Below are 16,499 nucleotides of genomic sequence, written 5' to 3'. Positions count from 1 at the left end.
ATGTTGGGTTCAGAACAGAGAGCCATCAATGATCTGGTCCCCATGGAGCAGAGTGGGATAAGGGCCTTGCTCAAGGACCCATCAAGTACAGGTTAACAGTGCAAAGGCTTCACCCTAGACCTTCTGATTTGTAACCCAGAGCCTTAACAGTTGAGCCACCACTACCAAATAGTCATTAAGTATTGGCAATGATAATCATGATCACCAGTGTTTGTTAGGCTAAACGAAACTAGTTAAAATACACTATACATAAATGCTCCACATTTCTGGTCTTGAGGTGACCACTGCAGCATAGTATAATTTGTTTAGTTGTCTTATTTAAAAGCAAGTTGCATTTGTGTAAAGCTGCTTTTTGACAATTTACCTTGTTGGATTTCAGGATTTGAAGGGTTTCATGTACGTGGAGATTTTTAGTTAAGTTGGCTGTTTTTGATGCTTTTGCCCCCACTCACCCATGTGCTTACTCAGTTTTGCCAGGTGGATGACAGGGTGCTTTATGTTTCAGGGATGTTGTCAGACTCTGGCTCAGAGCATGTCAAGGAACATTTGATGACTTTGGCAGGAAGAAATTGCTGTTAAATGACTGAATCCTGAAATTATGCTGATTTTTAAATTGCTCTAAAGCACCTGTTACAAATGTAGAACAGACATTATTTATAATCACACTCTCTGGTGTAACCCAGATATAGGTGGGTTCCTTAGTAAATATAAATCTGTAAAGCTGCTTTGAGACATCTATTGTTAAAAGCTCTATAAAAAAAGAAATGCATCATGTGCATCTTGCACCTCAATGTTTGCACAGAATTGGATTGTATCTGCACTACCTACTCACTGCTGTGCCTTTTTGACAATGCCTCTGTGTAACAAATGTTTTTAACTTACATGGGTCAGCATTTTTATCTAAACAGTCTTGCCATTCAATGTCTTGTGTTTCTGTATGTTGCTAGTAGTTTACTGTTAATTTTACAGTTTTCCTACTGTTATGTATGTTATGTTATGTTATGTTATGTTTTACAATATGTTGTGGTAATTATACTGATTACTGGATTAATGTTATGAAATAATGAACAGTAGATTAATGTATTTTCTTGATTTCACAGTAGACTACAGGCAGCAGGGTTACCAGTACATTACTCTTTTTAAGCAGTATTTCTGTATTAAATTAAGTTTTTTTCTACATTAACAATGGCATTTCATCATTTACATTTACAGCATTTGGCAGAAATTAAGTTTTTTTCTACATTAACAATGGCATTTCATCATTTACATTTACAGCATGTGACAGACGCCCTTATCCAGAGCGACATACATAAGTGCTTAAATCTCTAGCATTGAATACATTAATGCTGGCTTACAAGGTTACATACTTAAGATACCATGAGTTTAAAACATTTGTTCAAAGTTACAATGAAAAAGTGTTTTTTTTGTTTTTTTTGTTTTGTTTTATAATAATGCAAAAGATAAGGAAAGAAGTGCTAGTTGAGCTAGTTTCCTGAATAAATAGGTCTTCAACCGCCGCTTGAAAATAGCCAGTGACTCAGCTGTCCGGACCTCTAGGGGAAGTTCATTCCACAACCTCGGTGCAGAACAGAGAAGAGTCCTGTAGTAAACTTACCTCTTACCGTGAGAGATGGTGGAACCAGTGGAGCAGTGCTGGTAGATCGGGGGTTGTGGGGTGCAGTGCGAGGAGTGATGAGGGCTTTTATTTTAGAGGGAGCTGGTCCATTTTTGGCTTTGTAGGCCAGCATCAATGTTTTGAATCGGATGTGTTCATAATCCCTACCGGAAGCCAGTGGAGGGATCGCAGCAGCAGGGTGGTGTGGAGAACTTAGGCAGGTTGAAAACAAACCATGCATCTGCATTTTGGATCATTTGCAGAGGACAGATTGTGTTCATAGGTAGACCTGCCAGCAGTGCATTGCAGTAATTCAGTCTAGAAATGACAAGAGACTGAACAAGTACCTGAGCAGCCTGTGTGGGGGAAAATGGCCGAATTCTTCTAATGTTGTAGAGAAGAAACCGACATGAGCGAGTCACATAAGCAACATGAGAGGAAAAGGACAGTTGATTGTCCATGGTTACCCCAAGATCGTTGTGCAAAGTTCATCATAATACAAATATAATGCCATGTATTTATTTTGGTATTCTATACACCGAGTCAACTTGACCTTGTCTGTTTTGACTGCTTATTAAAAAAATGAAGTATATATGAAACCTTATTTATATACAAAAACCCCTAATTTTTAGTTAAAAAAAAAAAGAAATTTTGATTTATTTTCACTACAGAGGCACAAAAATCGCACAATTTTCAAAGGTTGGTATATTTCAAAGCCAGGAGATTGTTTTGAAACCATTTTGACCATTTTTAATGTCAGCAAATAATTAAACCTGTTTTTTTTTCCATGTCAAATTGACTTGAATACTTATAAATAAAAAATTATACAATTATCACCATTCTGTGTGATCAGCCTTACATTTGGTATATTTGTGTGTGTGTGTGTGTGTGTGTGTGTGTGTGTGTGTGTGTGTGTGTGTGTGTGTGCGCGTGCGTGTGTGTGTAGCATCATTTTGGTAGATCATATTTTGCCCTCTGCTAGGCAAAGGTATATCAAAAGTGTGAAATATTTACAAATGTGTAGCTTTTTTTTTCTGGAGGCCTAATGACATGCAATGCCCTATTTGTGTGTGTGCATGTGTGTGTGTTTTGGGTGTGTGTGTGTGTGTGTGTGTGTGTTAGTGGACATTTTATGTGTGAATTTTTGTGTCTGTATGTATGTTCATTGTGCTGAAATGTGTGACCTATTGCCCCACTAAATGTGGCTGGGTCCAATTGACCCTGGAAGATCCAAACCGCAAAGTATACAGTGGTCCGAACACATAGTTCAAGGAAAATAGACAAAGTTGATTTTACTTGCAAAGTTCATAATTTGGAACAATCCTGGTAAATGTCAGGCAAATATGTTGAAGAAAACCCAAGTTATGACACATTAAACTTTCAAAAACTTGTTATTGAACACCGTTCCACCTGTGGAACACTACCGCTAGGGGCTGAAGCTGCATAATTTCATTGTAACTTTTAAGCATTAAATCCTCTAAAAACACGAAAAAACCTATGTTTCTAGTAAAGTTTATACTCTCAATATTTTTTTAAGCCCACGCACAAAGCATAATATGATTCATAGCCGTCATACTCTTAGAAAAAAATTTTGGGAGTAAACTGACCTAGGTGGCGCTAGACCAGTTTTTCCTTACCTTTAGACGCATCCCTTTCTTCACTGGGGTAATATATTCCAAAACAAATATTCCACAAAAATTCACACAGGTCCAAGGAACTGAAATCTGTAAGCCTTTTAATCCAAAACGCTTTGGTCGCACCGCAAATATTCCGAAAAATTGGAAACAGTGGTGCGCCACCATCTTTGTTTCGGCTCTAACTTCTCATTGGGGTATTCAAAAATTCTAAATTTACGTCATATTTATAGCCCAGGGCGTAACGAATCAAACAAGCCCTCACTTAAGCCAATCGGTGCTTGTATTGCAGAGATAGACGGCTGAGAAGCCAATGAGGTCAGACATCATTTTTGGGAACCCTCCCTTGACTGACAATTACTCCTTCCAATAGCAATGAAATTGGCCGGGACCTATACAGCTCTTTAGCCAATAAGGAGACGATTCCAACGGTATGCCACGACCCGCCTCTCTAATGCTGGCTTCTGCGCGAAAATCGTGCGCGATGGGTTTATTGCGCAATCCTTGAACTTTTCACACTCTCACAGCTTAGGGTGTCAGGTTACAGGCCTGTTTACACAACAGAATAGTAGAGAGAGAGGCTGTGCTGGTTTTTGGCCATTTAAACTGAGCATGCAGTCTTTTAATTCAAAGTTATACAGTAAACAAGAAACACATGACCGGATGGACATGTCCGTAGAAAAATAGTTTTATTGAAGCCATTTTTGGGTCTTTTGACTTGATTTTTTTTTTGGTGAAAGCCAAGACATGTGGCTATGACCCTCAGGTGTTAAATGTTACCTAACATGTTCCAGAGAAATAAGATAAATTAAAAACCTCAGGCGAAAATCAAAATTTTCCATTCTAGCCTCTGTAACTTTGTGTCAGTAAGGCCTAGAATCAATCTGACACTTGTATCTGAAACTAGAGAATCACTTCTTTCCAATGAGACCAGGCTCACCCCTGTGTGTTAAAGTATGTGGGAGCTGTATCACTTTTTGTTTTGTATACAATTTCGTCCGATCGTTCGTGTGCGATAACAGGTTTTAAACCTTCCAGCAGGGTCGGATAGACCTGAGGAAAATACAAGAGTTAAAAAAAATATGGAAAGAAAAGTCTTAGGAAATATGGAATTATGTATGAATATGGAATTATGTAACCCAACATTTATTTAAAACAGGCAGCACCAACTGAGATCTGTACTTAATTTGTTATTACAGTGTTGAAAAAACAGTGTTTTTCCATTATGGTTGTAAATTGTAATATGCATGACATATCAGACTAACAGTCTGACCTTTCTGTCCTAATTAAATAATTAAAAATCAAGGCATGATAAGATTTTATTTTGGTAATCATTTAGAAATAATATATTTTTGTGTGTATATATACTTCTGATTCCAAATGATCAACTAGAAGTCGTTATTATTTGTTGTTCCTACAACTTGGATAGGTGACAAGACTTTTGTCAGGGAGTGTATGTGTATGTCTCACTAAAGGGTTATGTCTATCTGGGAAAGTGTGTCTGAGCCCCAAACAGTTGAAAAGCTTAGAAGCTAAATAAGAAAACGCTCTACCACCTTTAGTAGACTTAGATATTCTGGGAACTAGCAGAAGTCCTGAGTTTTGTGATCTCAGAGAGCGTGAAGGATTGCAACGTGTTAGAAGACTAGTTAGATACATGGGAGCTAAACCATTAAGAGCCTTGTACGTAAGTAGCAGCAGTTTGTAATCAGTTCTAAACTTAACAGGTAGCCAGTGTAGAGATGATAAAATTGGGGTTATATGGTCTTTCTTGTCCTAGTGAGAACTCTGGCAGCTGCATTTTGTACTGACTGTAGCCTATTTATTAAAGATGCAGGACAACCACCTAGTAATGCATTACAATAGTCCAGTCTAGAGGTCATGAATGCATGAACTAGCTTCTCAGCATCAGATACAGACAGGATGTTTCTCAGCTTGGCAATATTTCTAAGGTGGAAGAAGGCTGTGTTTGTAATATGGTGATATGACTTTCAAAGTTGCTGTGTAATATTAAAGAAAAAAATAATACGATGAGCTTTATTATAAATGACATTAGTCTGCCATTTATATGTCATTGAATTAAATTTATTTATTAAAATTATATACATTATCATATTAAATATGCTCTTTAATTTGCAACATGCAGCTTAATATTAGTAGTTCAGAACAGTACTTTGGGGAATTAGGAAATTAAGGTTAAATAAAATAGAATCATATATTTAGATAGATTAGTTAAATATATCTTAATAGATAGATAGATAGATAGATAGATAGATAGATAGATAGATAGATAGATAGATAGATAGATAGATAGATATAGTAAAATAAATTCATAATAAAAAAATAAAGGTCATTATTGCACATGTATATTATTTCACACATAATCTGTTTTTAAAAGAGTCCATTTCTTGTTGCATATTGGACGGTGTAGGACCGTCTTCTGCTGTAGCGCTTCCTTAAACCAGCACAGCAGCCACAGAGCAAACACTGAGAGTTAAATAAAGAGAAACAAGGGGGAGTAGAGGAGAGATTCTGATTAGATATTTATGCTTATTTTTATTGTTGTAAAATAACATCTTTAATCGAAATAAATAATCTTAGTCAGATTCTGCAACAAATTATTGACATAAAAATAAGAATATTTATATTCCATGTCAAAGAGCATCCTAAACTTATATGGTTTACAAGCGATTTTGGTGACACTTACACAGAGTAGAATCCAGCAGGGTATGAGAATAATGACTATACTGCAGGGGATAATGATTCCCAGGATCCATGCAGAATTTCCACCAGTGGTGGTGCTCTGTGCTTGGACTGTGGGCCTCAGGACTACGTGGACAGGGGGGTCTGTTTGGGCAGCAGCAGTAGTGAGGGTCGACAGACTGCTAATGTTGAGTACTGCATATAGAAATCCACTTGGTGTCCACTTGGTGTCACCTCCCACAAAGATGTATTCTGAATTAGCCACAATTTCTGTACCATTAAATCTGGAGAAAAAGGAAAAATATAGATTGAGTGTATCATTCTGATTTTAAAAAGGGTTTTCCCCTAAAATTAATAAAACAGACCAAGGTGTCCTTTGACCCTGTTGGCACAGTTTCTCTGTTTTGCCGGCAGTGTATTCTATGACTCTTTGAGGTGCTATTTACATTTTTAGCCAAACTATTCACAGTAAATAGACACTAGAGACAGCGCTGTCCATGTTTATGACCTCCAGATGTTGTTAAAGTAAATCATTCAACAACCAACCTACATGATGATGTGTTGGAAAAGCTTTGCGACCTTAGCTTGCTGCAGAGACCAGGCCTCCAGTCCTCTGCTTTGCCTGATGCCAGTGACCAGAGGGAGAACATCAAAAAATAGTGCTCGATGAAGCTGAAGTGCAGGAAGTGGGTGGGTGACCATGCTAGGCTAAACACAAACCTTATCCGCCCAGCATCTCTTGTTCATTCTACTTTCAAATGTTTACTCTCTGAGCAATAAACTGCACTACATCTGACTCGAGCGCACTACATGGCGAGAGATTAGAAACTGCTTCGTTTTTTTTTTTCCGAGAAGAGAACCGGGTCAGCCACTATATAGCATCCCTGAAACAGTGGTAATGGTTGCAGCTTGGTAGTCCTTGGGTCTCTGTGTATATATACCAATTTTCTTGTGCCTGTGTTTTTGCTGAGTCATTCCGTTTGTGTTTTTTATGTCCTATTTTCTGGTTCCCGTTTCCTTATTTCGGTTGCCTAGTCTCTTTAGTGTTTTCCATGTGTTTGAAATTTTGTTTTCATAATAAATTTATTTTTATTTTATCCCAGCATTCAGGTCTAGATTTTTACCTGTTAAGACATCCCGTTTCCTGACAGAAGGACTCTGTCGTTCACAGATTTGCCATGTTTGTGCTTACTTACGCACTATTCTTCTGCGTGCTTGCACGATTTTCAGACAGACAGTCACTTTTAGATATTGGTCACATCTGCACAAACTCTGTTTTGGACATTATTTTCACATTTGTCCAAAAATCCGCAAGACAGCAAGCCCTTTATCCCGACCGGACGTGTCCGGTGCCGACACAGAGACCGAAAACAGAGAAGGGGAAAATGTAGAGGAATCCGGGCTAAGTTAAAGCTAAACCCACATCGACCAGCGCTTCCAAGTATTTTTCTAGCCAATGTTCAGTCCCTGACCAACAAACTGGATGAGCTCAGGATCTGTACCCTCACACAGAGACTGATTACGGACTGCAATATCATGGTCTTCTCTGGCTCAACACCGGCATCCCAAACTGCGTGCTGGAGCTTGAGGGGCGCCCGATTTTCAGGGCGGATAGAGATGCAGCATGCACGGGTAAGAACAGAGGAGGTGGCTTATGAATATATGTAAACAAAACATGGTGCTCTGTCTCTGTCACTGTTTCTTCTCACTGCTCTGCTGATCTTGAATACCTGATCATTAAGTGTAGACCCTTTTATTTACCACGTGAGTTCACATGCGTTGTTGTGATAGCAGTGTATGTCCCCCCAGATGCTAAGGCTAGCATAGCCATGAAAGAACTAAGTTCTGCTATCAACAAACTGCAGACAGTGCTTCCTGATGGAGCCGTTATTGTTGCTGGTGATTTTAATCACTGCAATTTGATCTGTTCTGCCAAAATTCCAACAGAATGTGTCCTGTTTCACCAGTTAGACAAAAAACTCTATCGTGTATATACAAGTTTGGCCGATGCTTACAGAGCCACACCCCTCCCCCACCTCGGATAATCAGACCATCTCCCATTGTTTCTACTGCCCAAGTACTCTCCAGTCATCAGACATGTGAAACCCACTATCAGGACTGTTAAAGTTTGGCTGGATGGGGCTGACGCTTCTCTCCAGCAGCAGTTCTCACACACAGAGTTTAGTGAATTTGCTTCACAGGCCATGACTGATTCCATCACCAACATCAACAACTACACCAATGCTGTCCTTGATCACATCAATAGCTCGGTTTTGGATCGGGTGACTAGACTAAAAAACATCAAAGTGTTCCACAATGAGAAGTCATGGATGAACCAGGAGGTCCGTCTCCTGCTAAAAGCACGCAATACCGCCTTCAGGTCTTGGAGACCGGGGGGCCTACAGCATCGCCAGAGCTGATCTGAGGAGGTTAATCTGCAAAGCCAAACATGCTTACAAACAGCAGATTGAGGAGCACTTCAACTCTGACCCCTGACGCATGTGGCAAGGAATACAGGCTATCACTGACCGCAAACCACCCAACGCAACACCTGCAACTAGTTCTGCCTCACTCCCCAACGAGCTCAACCTCTTCTACACTCGCTTTGAAAAGGGGAACATGGAGCCCTTGCTCAAAACAGAGCCGTTACCAGGTGAGCAGCCACTTACACTCTCCACCTCCGAAGTGTGCGCCACCCTCGGAAGGGTGAATGCGAGGAAAGCAGCTGGCCCTGATGGCATCCCTGGTCATGTACTCAGAGCATGCGCGGAGCAACTGGCTGAGGTCTTCACGGACATCTTTAACCCTCTGGGGTCGAAAGGCGCGCCGGTGCGCGCCGGTGCCCTCTTCAACGTGAAATCCACTTAAAATACTCCGTCATTCATAATCATACACATACATGTAATACATCATTCGAAACTGTGAAGTGTCTACTTTTATTTGACTGCCTTCATAATAACAACAAAATGCTGTGCTTTTGGCAAATGAAAATAACCAGGGTGTGCATTCAGACATCTCTGTCTCCTTGACCATCTTCCTGAAACACGTTACAAATATGAACTGATAACTCTGCCAATACTTATCACACGAACATGATACATATGTCTAATGAAAGCCTGAAATGTCTACTTTTAAATGATGTAATTAAAATCGAAAGCAAATATTGTCTTTTTGTGTAATCTGTATGCAAGTAAAGAGAGGTACAGTTTTTCTGGCTCAACCTCATTAGCGCTAAGGTGATCCCACCTATGGCACGCACGCCATTCATATGGAAATTACCTGACGCGGGCTATACAAACAAGATCAACGCCCCAAACGATGCTGTAAGAAGCACCAAGTTTTAACAGATTCCAATGTTCTGTATGTGTTTTATGGCCTTATTCAAGTGATTTATAATGTTTAATTTTTCACTAACCACGCATAAACCACGCATTGTTTTCTCAAAAACACAATCATGTACATACATGCTGCCCACATATTATTGTAGTCCAGTTTGTGCTGATTACAGTGATATTAGACTTTAGCCATTTATATCAACTGAAAAAAGCACAAATATCAGAGTATGTCAAAACTTCTCTAGGCCCAAAAATACCCTCAGACCCCAGAGGGTTAATCTGTCCTTGGCCCAGGCAATCATCCCCACCTGCTTCAAGTCTGCTACCATTGTGCCGGTGACAAAGCACTCCACTGCAACAGAAATGGCTGACTTTTTTCCCATCGCACTCACAACTGTCATCACTAAGTGCTTCGAAAGACTGGTCCTCACCCACTTTAAAGCCTTTAAAGTCTGCCACCCAGCCTGGACCCTTACCAATTTGCCTATCACCCAAATAGATCAACTGAGGACGCCATTTCCACTGTACTTCATTCTGCCCTGACTCACTTGGATAAACCTGACACCTATGCCAGGATGCTGTTTGTTGATTTCAGCTAGGCTTTTAATACAGTTAGCCCTTCCAAGCTAAGACTGAAGCTGGAACAACTTGGCATCAGCACACAACTCTGCAATTGGACTCTGGACTTCCTAAAGAACAGATCACAGTCTGTTCGTCTGAACACTGTCACCTCCTCCAGTCTCACCATCAGCACTGCGGTCCCTCAGGGATGTGTATTGTCTCCACTACTATACTCCCTTTTCACCTATGACTGCATACCTGTCCATACCTCAAACAGCATTATAAAGTTTGCAGACGACACCACAGTCATAGGCCTTATTGAAGGTAACGACGGGACGGCTTACAGGGAGGAGATCAAGCAACTAGTAGCATGGTGTGAGGACAGTAACCTGGAACTTAAAACCAGAAAGACAAAGGAGGTCATTGTGGATTTCAGACATGCTGGCAATCACACTCATCCTCTAATTTGCATCAAAAGAACTGCTGTTGAGCATGTACCTAGCTTCAAGTACCTTGGAGTACACATCTCTGAGGACCTCACCTGGTCTCTGAACTCTTCCATTCTGATCAGAAAGGCACAACAGCGCCTATATTTTCTGAGGAAACTTAAAGTCTCCTCTGTGCAACAGGATACTGGAGAACTTTTACCGCTGTAACATTGAGAGTATCCTCACAAACTGCATCTCAGTGTGGTACAGCAGCTGCACAGCTTCAGACCGTAAAGCCCTTCAGAGGGTGGTGAAAACCGCCCAACAAATCATCGGTATTGAACTACCCACCTTGGAGAACATTTTCAAAAAATGCTGTTTGCAAAGGGCGAGGGGCCTCATCAAAGATCCCTCTCACTCCAACCATGGACTGTTAACAATTCTCCCATTGGGCAGATGCTACCGTTGTCTCAGAGCCAGAACAAATACACTGAAAAATAGCTTCTTTCCCGTGGCTGTTTCTGCACTAAACAGCTGATATGGTGTTAACAATCACCACTGTCAATTTTCTCCTGTGTTTTGCACTTTTTTTTTTGCACCACTTTAAAATCATGCTACATCCCCACACACAAAGAAGGCAATGTCCTGGACCTGGTTTTCACCTGTCCTTCTTCAGCTACAGACGTGACTGCTACCCCAGTACATGTCTCTGATCATCACCTGGTATCCTTCACCATCACTCTACCTATCCTACTTAAAACTACCTCTCACCCCCTCGCTCTTACCCGCCACAACCTTCACTCTGTCTCCCCTTCTTCTGTAGCTTCTGGAACTCTTTCTTCCCTTCTTGATCCTGAGTCTTTTTCCTCGCTAACCTTGGACTCAGCCACAGATACTTTCCTCTCATATCTTTCCACAACTATGGACTTCCTCTGCCCTATGTCCACTAAACCCAAGAAAACTTCTTGTTCTGCTCCTTGGCTTTCAGATGTGCTGCACAACAATCGAAGAGAGCTAAGATCATCAGAGGGTAAGTGTAAGAAATCACAACTTGATGCAGATCTTGATTCTTACCAAACACTTCTTGTCAAGTTCTCCTCAGATGTGACTTCTGCCAAGACTTCATCATCTCTTCTCTGCTCAAACCCCTGATCCACCTTCTTCATCCTCCCTGACTGCAGAAAACTTTGCTTCTTTCTACCAGGAGAAGATTGAGGAAATCTGCCGGACCTTCACTTCAGCCCCGACTGCACTTACATCTCAGAGTATGGATTCCCCTACACCTTCGTTGTCACATTTCTCAACTGTGGCAGCAGAAGAGATTTTACAACTCATCCAGTCCTGCAATCCTACCACCTGCCCATTGGATCCACTCCCTTCCACTATGCTCCAGACCATCTCGCAAGACCTTCTGCCCTTCATTTCCAATATCGTCAATAGATCCATAGCATCTGGTCAGGTACCAACTACTTTCAAGAGAGCAAGGGTTATTCCCATCCTAAAGAAACCTGCTCTGGATCCATCAGACATCAGTAACTACAGACCGGTATCACTTCTCTCATTTCTTTCAAAAATTCTTGAACTGTCTATAATCAACTGTCTGTCTATCTCTCACAGAACAACCTCCAAGACCCCAACCAGTCTTTCTTAAAAGCAGCTCATTCCACAGAGACAGCCCTTTTGGATGTCTCTGAGAAGCTACATGCTGCTAGATCAGCCAAACTGTCATCCGTCCTTATCCTCCTTGACCTTTCAGCAGCGTTTGATACGATCAACCACAAGACTCTCTTATCCACCCTCAAGAGTCTTGGGATTTGCGTATCAGCTTGGGAATGGTTTACTTCCTACCTGGAAGGACGCTCATAAAAATTCTCAAAACTGAACTGCTGATCATCAAAGGTGATTAGTCCCCAGGTCATGATCTTGCTATATTCTTGCACAATGATCTGATCTTCCCTTCAGTCACAGCTCACAACCTTGGGGTAACCATGTACAATCAACTGTTCTTTTCCTCTCATGTTGCTAATGTGACTCACTCATGTCACTTTCTTCTCTACAACATTAGAAGGATTCGGCCATTTTTGTCCACACAGGCTGCTCAGGTACTTGTTCAGTCATTTCAGGTCTGCCAAAATGCAGCTGCACAGCTTGTGTACAACCGGCCAAAGTTCTTGCATACCACCCCGCTGCTGCGATCCCTCCACTGGCTTCCGGTAGCTGCACGCATCAGATTCAAAACACTGATGTTTGTCTACAAAGCCAAAGATGGACCAGCTACCTCTTACCTCAAAGCCCTCCTCACTCCTTGCACTGCACCGCACACCCTCTGATCTACCAGCACTGCTCTACTGGTTCCACCATCTCTCAGGGTAAGAGGCAAGTATACTTGCATGTTTGAATTTTGAATCAGTTTTGTAAAGCAGGACTCATGATGAGGTCAAGAAACTTCATGATGAAAAATCAAGATACTTACATGTAGTTTGCTTGTGGGAAGACAAATTCAGGAGCACCTTTGACATTTAGAATAGTGTTCAGCTAAAATAGATAAACAGTGTTAAATGTTTGTTTTTTTAATTTATTTTTTGGTGTAATTTTGGGACAAGAGCAGAACACATACCAGGCTGTTAATGATGTTTTGGATTAAAGAATATGTTCCATTCCTCAGCTGAGTGTCCTTGGAGATTGTCACATTGCTGATTTTGAATCCAAAGCTTATAATGTATGAGTGGTTGTCAATTTCTAAAAGGTAGATAATGAACAGAATTATATTTAACACATTACAGTTAATATATTTTAATTCTAATTTAGGGAGATTAATAAACTAGACTCACTCTGATAGGTGACATCCTGTATGCTCACAGGATCACTCAGTTTTTGTGTTACAAGATCTCGTGCTCTTCTGATCTTTGCATCCAGCAGAGCATTAGAAGCATTGAGAACATCAGCCTCACTAGGTACTTTGGTCAAATTCTTAAAAACTAGACGAATATATATCAGAACATTCCCCAATCTGAAATCAGAAAGCAAATATAACTTGTAAAGTACATGAAGAAAAAGTAGAACATAAAGAACAGTTAAACACTCATTAAGTAAATAATAGCTGATGAAAACTGGATCGTTTAGAATAGAACAACAAAGTGAGCAACTAATTATAATTGAATGGGGGGGCATTTAACACATTTTGTTAGAACAAATAACTTTTGAAATTATATTTCAGGACACTTACACAGGTGAAATATCATTCTGGAAAGATGCTGGTGTTTTAGTGTCTCCAACTTGGCAGTTGTAGAACATGTCTCCTATAACCTGGGTTCCTGAAATCCTGTTAACAGTAGAAATATATTCAAACATCACAATATAATTTGGTTTACATTTCAAAATACAGAAAGTATTTTCTGCACAGAACACCACTTTGAACTCACGTGAAGAAAGACCTCTGTGGGTTGAATGGTTCTGCACCAGCTTCATTTAGAAGTGTGTTTAACTGGATAAGGAAAGATAATTCATCAGTATGAATGTGAGACATTAAATCATTTCACTAATACACAATGTGTTTAATTATATTGTATTAAAATGAAAATTTACACAAGAATTTAACAGTTGATACATTTAACTCTCATACTGTAGTAGAAAACAGAGTCTTTTTCACACATAAGATGGGTACGAAGCCACAGCATGTAACTCTAACCCTAAACCTAACCCTCCTGGTGTTCTAAAACAGTGCACTGGCAGGTGCTATCTCAGGGTACAGATCTGTGCAAGGAAGAGGAGCAGGCATGTAGCCCACTGCTCCCCAAAGCACCAGAGGTGGCAGGGCAGGATGTAGGGGAAACCTTCCTGAAAAGGACCTTCCTAGGAATCCTCAAGCATCAGGATTGCTTCTTATTACGCCGTGCCGAAATGACACGCCTACGGCCTCCTCTCGCCTGACGGGTCTGCCACCAAATACCGTCTGTAAAAGCCGGAGTCCTGATCTGGGAGGGGAACATGTTCTTTGCCCCTTTCCTCAAAAATGAGAGAAGTTTCTCTTGGAGGAACGAGGTTTGGCAACCTTGGAAACCCTAGCCATCGGGCATTAGGATTCCTTCTGACCACAGATGAGCTCTTTTAGCAGATCAGCTTGGTAAGCCTGTAAATCTGTGGTTGTGTGCAGCACCATACCAGGTTAACCTACAAGATTGTAGGCCTTTCCTAAAAGTCAGAGGAAAATTAACAGGCAGAATATGTGTCACTACACAGCCTCAACAGCACAGTGTGGAGGTCTGTGGAAATGGGAGACGCCTGCATGGAGGTGGAAGCCGTAGCAATTGTCAAGCTCAGTATGGACAATTCTTACCTTTCATAGGAACAGTCTAAGCTAAGCTAAGTAACAGCACCTGTGCTCGGTTCCGGTGTGGTGGAAATTTCGAATCTAAAGATTTTTATAAGGCCTTGTCCTGCTAAGCTTTTACCTTGTACCTTGACCAGAGACTGACATTGTCATCAGTTGTTTTCTTAAGATTATGACAAGAGGAGTGGGGACTGGAGATGAGTTGTCAGTAATTAGGCAGAAACAACATCCAGTAAGACTTCCACCAGTGTTATACATTATACGTTAAATCTCTCAAACCTCAGAATGTCCACGACAAAGTTTTGGTCTGTCCCAACAACAGTGGGCACAACCTTAAGTGAGGAGGACAGGATGTTGACTGGATTCTGTAGTGTTTTTTACCACGTTATCCAAAACCAACTGTGACACACCTGGCAGAAGCTTCCATGCTGCCAGGAGGTCTGAGAGAGGTGTTAGCCTCTCGCCGTCCTCGCCCTGAAACAGCAAGCTGGAAGGGCTATCCCAGGATGCCATGACACGTAAGGAGCATGGGTGGTCACAGCTGAACCCCACATGAGGTGGTGGGGTAGACAGCTTTGGAGATGGCCATTAAAGGGCATCCGTGGAAACCCTAGCCCTCCGGCATTAGGATTCCTTCTGACCACTGATGAGCTCCTTTAGCAGGTCAGCTTGGTAGGCCTGTAAATCTTCGATTGTGTGCAGCACCACACAAGCTTATCCTACAAGAAGGTAGGTCTTTCCTAAAAGGCAGAGGAAAATAAACAGGCAGAATATGGGTCATTCCACAGCCTCAACATCACAGTGTGGAGGTGTGTGGATATGGAATATGCCTGCATGGAGGTGAAAGCAGGAGCAATAGTCAAGCTTAGAGTGGACAACACTAACTATTAATAGGACCAGTCTAATCTAAGCTAAATAACAGCACCTGTGCTCGGTTCCTGGAGCTAATCGACACCAGAGAATGTAGTGGCAATTTGACTCATTCTTGCCCCTCATTTCCTACATTGAGCTCCTCATTGATTAAATTGAGTCCTTAAATAAAAAAATATGTGATAATAGTTTTTTGGTCAGATCGGGAGAAATCGCAAAAAGTGAGCTCCCAGGTTCAAAGCAAAGACAAAGAAGCTGAAGTAATGTGACGGAAAATGCCATTATATGGACTTGTGCATAATCACTTCATCACGTGTCCTTCCTATGCCGTAAAACTGGTATGTGTGCCCACAGAGCTTCAGAGACCACTTCCTTAAAGTAGCGTTCCCATAGTGTCAGCCCTGACACAGTGTCAAATTCCCTCGAAAGAGTACTAATGATTAACTGATGTTACAAAAAAGATCAGGAATGCCTGTAGAATGACATTAAGGACATGGTGATGTACACTTACAGCATTGTTGATGATGCTCTCCACTTGGTTGTAGGTATCATTCACTAATTCAGGGTTCTGTGACATGCTGATGTTACTGATCTGGAATGTGAATTTTACCGCATAGCAGGTGTCTGAAGTTTCTGTGGAACAAATCAGATGACTTTGAAATACAGATAAATAAGTCATAGAGATGAAAGAATAATTTGTGTAGTACGTATTTGTGTTATCAGTAAAACAAACATACTCTCATAGGTGAAGTTCAGCACTTTTACAGAGTCAGTGAGGTTTGTGAGTCGAGCACTCAGAAGAGTCTGGATTACACTGAGGACCAAACTCTCACTGGGAACAGGAGAGGAGGAATTGAAGACCATCGTGGTCTGAACCACAGCTAAACCAGATCTGATGAAATAAAACATTATGGTGATTATATTTTACAGTTAGACTGCTAATATAATTCTCTGTAAAATTCAACTGTTCAAAAGAATATTATTAATTATATATAAATGAACAGACTTCACAAACAAAAAAGC

The 16,499-nt window shown here is 40.9% G+C and overlaps 1 protein-coding gene across 1 annotated transcript; it reads right to left on the bottom strand.

Annotated features, from left to right (window-relative positions):
- Positions 1 to 5,623: 5,623 nt before the first annotated feature.
- Positions 5,624 to 16,353, bottom strand: LOC113646504. The gene is made up of 9 exons (XM_047812606.1): positions 16,214 to 16,353; positions 15,988 to 16,109; positions 13,699 to 13,760; positions 13,503 to 13,598; positions 13,108 to 13,286; positions 12,894 to 13,015; positions 12,750 to 12,811; positions 5,935 to 6,236; positions 5,624 to 5,736 (listed from the first exon to the last, which is right to left on the bottom strand). The coding sequence occupies exons 1-9, from the start codon at positions 16,338 to 16,340 to the stop codon at positions 5,624 to 5,626; spliced, it is 1,185 nt and encodes a 394-aa protein (XP_047668562.1). The 5' UTR covers positions 16,341 to 16,353.
- Between the last annotated feature and the right edge of the window lie 146 nt (positions 16,354 to 16,499).

Source organism: Tachysurus fulvidraco, chromosome 4 (assembly GCF_022655615.1).
Source record: "Tachysurus fulvidraco isolate hzauxx_2018 chromosome 4, HZAU_PFXX_2.0, whole genome shotgun sequence".
NCBI lineage: Eukaryota > Metazoa > Chordata > Actinopteri > Siluriformes > Bagridae > Tachysurus > Tachysurus fulvidraco.
Note: the sequence above shows the minus strand (reverse complement) of the source record. Positions and strands in the feature narration are given on the sequence as shown.

Excerpts from the sequence above, each read along its gene's own strand:
- LOC113646504 (XM_047812606.1), bottom strand. The coding sequence starts at position 16,340 with ATGGTCTTCAATTCCTCCTCTCCTGTTCCCAGTGAGAGTTTGGTCCTC. Across the intron at positions 13,287-13,502 it reads CAGAATGATATTTCACCTGT|ATTGGGGAATGTTCTGATAT; the intron begins GTAAGTGTCCTG and ends TTCTGATTTCAG. Across the intron at positions 6,237-12,749 it reads TTCCCACAAGCAAACTACAT|ATTTAATGGTACAGAAATTG; the intron begins GTAAGTATCTTG and ends CTTTTTCTCCAG.